At 39.4% G+C, this 9,478-nt stretch overlaps 1 protein-coding gene across 1 annotated transcript; it reads left to right on the forward strand.

Moving 5' to 3' along the window:
* Nucleotides 1–4,512: 4,512 nt before the first annotated feature.
* LOC118851017 (taste receptor type 2 member 3-like) lies at nucleotides 4,513–5,460 on the forward strand. The gene has a single exon (XM_036760611.1). The coding sequence runs from the start codon at nucleotides 4,513–4,515 to the stop codon at nucleotides 5,458–5,460; it is 948 nt and encodes a 315-aa protein (XP_036616506.1).
* The last annotated feature ends 4,018 nt before the right edge of the window (nucleotides 5,461–9,478 follow it).

Below are 9,478 nucleotides of genomic sequence, written 5' to 3' on the forward strand. Positions count from 1 at the left end.
CACAGTGGAAAATAATATCCCTAGAGGATTTTTTGAAATTGAGCTAACTTTACTTCTCTCAAAATCAGTATTCTAAACCAAGTTTTTTCATTTATTATTGCAAAAGCTATATTCAATTGCATAGTAGGTGTCTTGAGATCTCAGTTACCCAGTGTGCAATTATCTAATTTTATTACATCCCATCCCCAGAGGGCAAAGAGTCTTGGGTGATTATCAATAGCAGGCAAAGGCTGTGAGTGGCCTTCAACAGAATTAAACTTTATTATTGCAGGAAATCTGCAAAACTTGATCTGAGGATTCCACTAGGTTTTACCCCAACCTGGCCCTAATTTAGGATGTTAGATGAAACCTCAGTACACAGTGAAAAGGGTCAAAACATACAGAGAGGAACCAGTGTCTAGAAAGTGAAGGGAAAACAAGGTATAACCAATAGGCATGAAATGATCAGGTAGCTGTGTAATGGGAGGCTGATGAGTGGACATCAGTGTGCTCAGCTGAAAAAATCCCTTATGCAGAAGAAACAAGGAAGCTCACTTCTAGAAAGGCACCAGACTCTTGGTGAGGGCTCTTTCCCAGACTTACTAGCATTGGAGAAGGAAGACAATCCACTAGAGACATCTGGGTAGGGAAGGGGCATGAAGGTGAGAGATCCTGGCTCAGCTATTGCTTCGGTCATCATTGCATCCACTCTTTCCTGCTTCTAAAGTCCTTATGACCTTCAAAAGGTCAGAAGGCAGAGCAACCAAGAGGTACAAGAGTAGATTCCATGCAATTTTTTTATCTCTAGTCTGTCCAGTATCCAGGCGCTTCAAAGCCAATTCACTAAAATTGTTCATTGCCAATTGTCAAGTTAGTCTGCCTCCCTACTATACAGGGAAAGACTGACCTCAGAAGCATCTAGACACACACACACACACACACACACACACACGCAAAGAACACTGGCCAATCACACCAAGACTGCCTAACCCAGACAATGGTACAAAAACAGAGATGTTGAAGAAAGTTGTGTGTATTTATTATATTCCAGCATCCAATTCAAATAACAGAAGAGTACTCAACTCAAAGGCAGTCCCTTTTATGCTCACTATTTCATGGTAGACTATTCAGAGCATAGTAACACTGTTAGCCAGCCTGAGATCACCAACTTGTTTAAGTCTAGGGAGGCAAAGCTATATGTCTGAGGAAGATTATGATGAGCCCACTAGCACATGTGGAGGGACAGATAAGTCAACAGGTAATAGGGAGCTAGGACTATCCAACCAGTGACTAGACTAAATTACATTTTTTCCCAGGAGAAACCAATAAAATGATTGGTTACAAGTATAGTTATAAAATAATGGTAATGGTTACCTAAGCAATGTGTAATGTGAATGTAATTACATGGGTCCATTGGTGCCTGTATTGTAGCTGCACTAATCTCTTGACCATGCATAGCTTTGCTGTTTGTTTCTTAAAGCTAATATTTTTGATGACCTTAGTTATTTGGTGACCCTAACAAAAGTACTATTATTTAATTTTTGTTTGCTGTTGGGCAAGTTTGCCTCAGTCGAATGCATGTTCTACTGTGACATATGCAGCATATATCTCACATGGCATTTAGATCTGTGATTACTGAAACAACCACTCAAGTGATGCTTTTCTTTATGCCATTTCTATTGCATGAATGGTTGATGGTGCTCTAAAGTTATGCGTCGGAATGCTGGGTTAAGCATAGTAGGTCCAGCTGTGATGCAGATTTTGCAAGGGACTTCAAAATTTTGAACCCTAGGGAGAAATACCACAGGTGGAGAAGGTTTAGGCTAGCTACCAAGAAAGGAGGCCTAATTCCCTAAAGACCTTGTGGTTTGTATTTCTGGCCAGCATGAGAGAGAGGGCTCTTAATGTGGCATTAGGACTGATGGTGGAATTTTCCAAAATTGCTAGAATTTCTTTAAGTCTCTCTGGAAAGGGGGAAATGAGAGAAAAATGGGAATTACAATTCAGTAAGACAGCATCAGCAGTGTAAGCCCAGTGGTAGCCACATCAGTTAGTCCTAGGAGACTCACTCTAAGCCTTAGAGGAGCTAGAAGTTTTTCCTTTCCCTGGCTTGAATTATTAAAAGAAAAAATAAAAGAAACTAGCAGACAGGGAATGGATGCTAGCTTCTCAGAGAAATTACTGGAAAAATAGTGAATCTACTCCACTCTCTGTCTCTTCCCATTTTTAATTGTCATTACAATGGGTTGAATTAAGCACCCTCAGTTAATTCAACTGGCTGGGAAAAGACCTACCTGACTTGCCTGAAAGCCTGGAGCATCTCATGAATTCCTCTTCAAATTGCTATCTTCAACATTTTTTTAGCTTTGCAGAGAAAAAAGTCATATAGAATCAGTACTTTTGCCTTAGACTGAAATCCTCATGAACAAATCTCATTTTCTCCAAGCAAACTAAAGTGAGGACAAAGTAGGAAGAGTAGAGACTTTGGGAGTAGAGACTTCCAGAGACTTTTGGCCAGCCACAGTGACCTCTGCTGGGAAATAACAGCAAAATAAAGTCTGAGAAGGGCTTGAGCTAAATGAAGGTCTGAGTGCTAAGTAAATGCTCAACAATGAGGAAGGATGCAGAGTCCAAGATTAGAGGCAAAATATTCAGATCTCACCAGCCTTGAGCAACACAGTTTCTTCACTGTGATCAGCATAACCCACTGCACTTCTGGTAAGCTGAAAGATGCACATCCTACCTGTGCCTCACCATTAGGCTTCATGAGCCAAAGCTGTTGAAACACAGGGTGATGAATACACCAGAGCTTACACCACAAAGATGATAACTGAAGAAAACAGTAACAGGAAAGTGAATGAATGAAAAACCACTTACAGTGGAATCAAGTGCTGCCTACCACATAGATGACACTAAACTCAAACTTGCCCTAATTAACCACTTTATGAGACCAAAAATACAGGGTTATTCTTTTCTTCCCAGGATGATTTCTTATTAACATTCCTGTCAGTCTTTCTAGGAAAGAAAAATGCAAAGACTGACCAGGAAAATGAAGAAAGAAGTAAAATGAGCCTTCCTCTATTGACATAGCAAGAGCTTATCACCCTTCACTTGGTAACTGAAAGGAAAATGCAATTAATTCACCCATAAATGGGCTAAAAAGAATGCCATGGTTTACCTAACCAATTGAGCAGGGGCTCCTAAAGACTCAACTTTCTCCCATCAAAGGAAAACCCATAAAAAATTATCTCTTGTGGAATTTTATTGGTCAAGATTCACCAAGAAATTCTAGAAACTGCATCAAGAAGCCAAGGGAGCTTAACTACTGGGAGTTTATCGTGATGTTTTTGTGGCTGTAGGTTGAACATTACAGCTCATATTATTAAGAGTGTGATTGGTGTGGAGGGTGTGTTGGAACAGGAAGGCAATGATGTTTGGTTTATATGGTAGAGGTAACATATATTATAAGGTCCCTGCCAAATAGGTGAGGCTAGTTTTTCCCTAAAGAGTAATGAAACTGTCCTCAAAACTGTGTTGGCTCAGAGGCTTACCTTCATAAGGCTCAGGCCAAAGACATCAATACCAAATGGCCAAAGTACAAAACCCCTTCAAGTGTTGAGATGCCCAGAGTCTCTGTGACCCTATCAGCACTGCCTTCATCATTTATAAGCTTCTGCACAAGATAAATGGATGGGCAGGCTCTTCTAACTAATCTGTTAAAGAAAATCAACTATATTGAAATACAGTTATATATATTACACATACACACACATGTGGCAGAGAATGGAGGGTTAAATTCCGTACAGATGAGGAGTCCTATGTCACACAAAGATAAAGGAATCAGTCCTTGGTATACCAGAAAATACAGTCCACTGGAGAGGTGCCTAGAAAGGAAAAAGGGAATATATAGTTAAATAGATATGTATAGATACACACATAAATGTATATTTTTATGGTACTGGGAGAGTCATTCTTCAAAATAACTCTTCCACCTAGTGCCTTCACCCTTCAATAGTTCCAGCCTCTCCAGTGGACTGTAATTTCTGAGGTTTCAAGGACTAATTCCTTTCTCTTTGTGTGACATAGAAAACTTTGTGTGACATAGAAATCTGTGTGAAACTAAACCTTCTATTTTCTGAGTCTGACCCCTCCCTTCTCTGTGTGATACTAAAACCTGCAACTATTTGCATCTTAGCAAAGATCCTTCATTCACTATTGGCTGGTCTTTTGTGCACTAAATGACATTTATTACCCAAGGAATTGAGAAAACTCCAAGCCTGGAGTCTGAACTAGAGAACAATAGCAGGCCAGTTTGGAAGGAGCAATTACAAGACTGACCCTCAAGACTTTCTGAGCACTCTAGACAGAGACAGGAGCACAAGCAAGTCAGAGAAGCACAAAAGGTCCTAGTGACACTGTGGAAAAGCAGGTACCTGTGTGTGCTTAATTACCTCAGGTCAGAGGAGCTGTAGAGCAGTAGCAAGGCTGCAGATAGCAGAGAGATTACAAAGGTGAGGAAATCCATTTGCAGACATGCTGACCTCATTCCAAATCTTCTTTTTGTTTGCGACCTTCAGTCAGTTCATTCTTGGGATTTTGGGGAATAGTTTTCTTGGGATTATCAATTGCATCCACTGGATTAAGAGGAGCAAGATTTCCTTATCTGACTTCATCATTATGAATCTAGCCTTCTCCAGGATCATCCTGCAGTGTGTGGTCATTTTTGATGCCACCATCTTGGTGTTTTATCTTGATTTCTACTATGAAGAGCGATTAAGTCAAATTCGTGAAACTATGTGGAACCTTAGTAACAATTTAAGCATCTGGCTGTCCACCTCCCTCAGTGTCTTCTACTGCCTGAAGATTGCCATTTTCTCCCACTCTGCCTTCCTCTGGCTTAAGTGGAGGATTTCCCAGGTGATTGCCTGCATTCTGCTGGCCTGTGTGCTCTTCTTTTTCTCCAATGCAGCATTACAGATCCAAAAATACAATGTATATTCTGGCCTCCTAAAAATGAGACTCATGACAAACTATACTGAAAATGTCAGAAGAAAGGAAAGAGAATTTTATGTGTGGCACCATCTTGGTCTCCTGGGGACAGTGATACCATTCATGATATCCCTGCTCTCCTGTCTCTTACTCATCCTCTCCCTGAGGAAGCATATCAGGATGATGGGGCACCAGGTCAATGTGACCAGAGATGTGAGCACTAAGGCCCATGTGAGAGCCACCATTGTAATGTTTTCCTTCCTCTTCCTCTTTGTCTTTCATTTTGTCCTCCTCTTCATTGGGGCAGCAAGCACTTTCCTGGCATATGCCAAGATGATAATGATTATAGAGTTGGGTGCCCCTGTCTTTCCCTCTGTGCACTCATTTATACTCATTGTGCAAAACAAAAACCTGAGAGAGGCATTCCTGAAGTTGCTGTGTTTGAAGAAGGGCTGCATGAAAGGTGGGGGCAGGGGATCCTTCACCAGCTAGTGCAAGGGGGGAGGAGGAGGTCAGCGTACGCTCTGAAAAGTTTTTAAAATTCTCCTATTCTAGGTAGCTAGGTGGCATAGAAGGGAGAGCATTGAACCCAGGTCAGGAAGTCAAATTCTGCCTCAGACAGTCACTAGCTGCATGACCCTGAGCAAGTCATTTAACCTCTCTCTGTCTCATTTTTCTCATCTGTAAAAAGGAGATGATAATATTTGCACTTACCTCCCAGGGATGTTGTGAGAATAAAATGAGAAAATATATTTAAAGCTCTTTGCAAACTTTAAACTACTACATAAATGCTTGCTACTATTATTATTATCATTACTTAATATTATATATGCATTTATTTATATATAAAATGATGTCCGTAAGTTTTTCTTTCCATAAATTAACTTTTTAAATGTTTATAAGACATTCCATTAAATCTGAATTTTATTTCAAATAAAATTTGGTATCCCATCATTCCAATGTGTTAAAAAAAAGTGTGTGTATAATATATATGTATATATATATATATATATATATATATATATATATACACAAATTAAACATATAGACAGAGGACAAGGTTTTTCCTGTTGGTAGCAGAACATTTTACTATGGAGTTCTTATATTTGGAGTGTACTACTGAGAGAATGACCAGTGATCAGGGAGAAAGACTAATGTCTTTGAAATAGGCAGATAGAAGTAGTAATCAGGTTCCTATATTTCAGATATTTGGGAAGCTGCAGAGCTGCAGAGGCAGGGGTGAAGATGAGGTGGGGAGAGAGGATAATGATCATTATGCTATCTCTTATTTATTAGGTGCTTTATATAGTGTATTTATCAGATCAATGCTGGGAGGTAGACAGTACAAGTATGTTTATCCCAAGGTAATACCAGGTCGCCAGGAAGCTGGGGCTCAGACAACACAGATATGATCCAGGAAGCTGACCCCAATAGGATCTTTTTTTCTCTCTTGGACTTGTTGCTCCAACCTAAATTGGGAGGAAATTCTCCTGGCATACTCATTGATAGCGCTTTCTAAGTTTCTCCAAATGTGAATAAAAGTAGTGACCCGCTTCTATATATGTACTCACGGCAACAATGCCTTGAACCTTTATTTCAACCCACAGAAAATGCAGAAGACACAAAGCATTCATAGGAGTTCATAAACAGATACAAACAAAGCCCTACAAACATGCACAAAAACCTCTCCAATAACCTATAAGCTTCCTGCAGAGGGGAACTGGACAGGGGCGATTATTGGGGTAACCCTTCTTCCTCTTAGAGTCCTACATTGGTAACCCTCCCCCACCAAAACTTTAAGTACCACCTTCTAATTTAGCATCCTCCTAGAAAAAAATATATAAATATATATGTGTTTATATAAACATATATGCATACAGAAACACACACACACACACACACACACACACACACACATATATATATATATATATGTATACAAAGAGCTACTAAAGCTAACAGTCCCTTTCCCACTGGACATGCGATGTCTCAATAACTTATTTACTGGACTTCAAGAAAGATGATGGGCAAAATATTAAGATAATACTCTTCTTTCTCCAAGAGCCATGCTGCATTAAGAGATCCTCTTCTCCTCAAAAGGTCTGATCTCAGGGAATTCTGAGTCACTTGGAGAAAAGAATGGAGGACTACACATTTTCTACAATCTCTACTAACTCTCAGGGGAAAAAATTTTGCCAGAGGTACAGCAATTACAGCTGAATACATGAGAGAAATAAAGCAAGATGTCCAACAAGGTAACAGCCTTCTGAATTAATGGTGGAAAATGCTAACCCTCATCCCATTCATTCAATACCCCTCCACCACCAGTGTTCACTCTACTGCAGGGCGAACAATCCACCCGTGAGCTTATGCTTTGAATTTCCCTCCTGCTACAGAGAGTCTACAGGCACACTCCTATTCATTTTCTCCTTCTTCTCTGGTTGTCACTCTTAACTCTCCAGACTTCTTTTTCTACCACAACCCAATAGTCTTCTTACTGTGAAAGATCACTCTTCCTGAGGGCAGTCATCTTCACTCCTTCATTCTTATATAGAATTTCTCTCTTGACTCTCTGAAATTCTTCATCCAACATGCCAAAATATGGGAACTTTCCATCCAACCCCCAATGCAGCATTATATGTTGCCTTCCCCCATTAGAATGAAGTTCCTTGAGAGTAGTTGCTTGTATTTATATTCTTAGGACTTGTCTCAGTGTCCAGTATGTAGCAAGCACTTAATAAAGGCTTATTGACTTGTTGACCTAACCCTATGTTTTTTCCACTATCCTACTCCAAAGGACAGTAGACTTTACTCTGCCCAACAAAGTGAAGTGGAGGGGAAGGAAGGGGGAAAGACAGAGATGAGCTTCCTTGAACCTGAGGCACATCCTACATTATAAACCCCAAGCTACAAACACCACCTCACCCTCCCCTAACCCTGCAAGAAACTGAAGATGATCATTAAGGACAATTAGAGAATCAAAGAATCTAAAGAACTAGGGCAAAGGGCCAGAATAAATAGCTATACTGGGCCTGAAGGAAAAGGAACTAGAATCCAGTTGAGAGCAGTGTTGACTTCCCAGAACCTAGGAACACAGTCAGAGGTGGGCAAAAAGGGGAAGAGTCAAAAAATGAGTGAGAAAATAATATAAGAAAAAACCAAAAACCACCCAAAAGCACAAGGAAGAAAATTCAATCAAAAACTGAGAATACGCAGAAAAATCAACAGAGAGGACATTAAAATTAGAAGGAAAGATGATTACTAAAACATCTAAAAGAATACAACCTTCTCTAAATAAATACTAGTAAAAGAACATTGAGCCAATGTTTGATGAAACACACAAACCTAGAGAATACTAAGAGAGCATAGAACCAAAGCAAAATTTTAAAGAATAGCTCAAAAAAGAAATAAAAGGTTTGAGAGAAGTTAGAAGGGAACACATGTCAGAATATATGGCCTGCACAGGAAAAATATTTGGCAGAATAGAATAACTTAAGCACCAATGAGAGTGAAACAGAAAAACAGATTTGGAATATAAGTTGTTTGTCCTTCATTCTCAAATGCAATCAGAAGGGTGAAGCCACAACTGGCAAGTGAATTGGATTTAAGTAAGGAAATTCAAGTACACTGAAGTGAAGGACCATCTAGAAGAAGAGGTGCAAAAGGAAATAATGGTAACAGAACTCACGATCTCTGCTCTAAGCAAAAGTCATTGATCTCAAAGACAGGATGCACAAAGACAATTAAAGGATCATATGTCTCCACGAAAAACACGGCAAATGGGAAAATCAGAATACCATAATGCCAAAAATAATACAAGAAAACTATGCAGAACTTCTGAACACAGAAAACAAAAGGATTAATCAAAAGAGTCCATACATTACCTCTAAAAAATAATTATATTCTTCACATTCTGAGATACATAGTAATTAACTTTACTAATTCAAATAACAAAAAAATAAATTTTTCAGGTGGCCAAGGGAAAGACGTTCAAACATAAAGGTAAAGAAATTTAAATATTGCATGACTATTCTGCACACACTAGAAAATGAAGAAAGGAAAGTAATAATATCTTCCTAGAAGTAAAGGCGCTGTAGATGCAAACTAAAATGATATATCCTGCAAACCTGAATAAAGATAGATATTCCATAAAAGAAAGGCATCTGTAGCATTCCTAAAAAAATGTATGGTTTGGTAGTCAAATTCTCAAACTTCTGCTGGGTAAGCACACACATACTTTCAGCCAAGTGCTTCTGGAGGAAATCTCTTGTTTCCTTAACTGCTGCCATCTCTTGAGCTGAGAAAACCTGTTCTCAGGAATTTTAGTCTATGATCTGTACTCAGAAGCTGTGGGCAAAAACAAAGAACCACCATGCACACCTACTTCCAAAGCAGCTATTCTAGTTCCTCAATGGAGGACACTGTACATAAGCACAGATCTCTCTTTCCTCCTGCCACACATACCCATCCTGAACATGGGTTCACTCTGCTACCTGACAATCTAGTCTTT

This window comes from Trichosurus vulpecula, chromosome 5, assembly GCF_011100635.1.
Source record: "Trichosurus vulpecula isolate mTriVul1 chromosome 5, mTriVul1.pri, whole genome shotgun sequence".
Taxonomy (NCBI): domain Eukaryota; kingdom Metazoa; phylum Chordata; class Mammalia; order Diprotodontia; family Phalangeridae; genus Trichosurus; species Trichosurus vulpecula.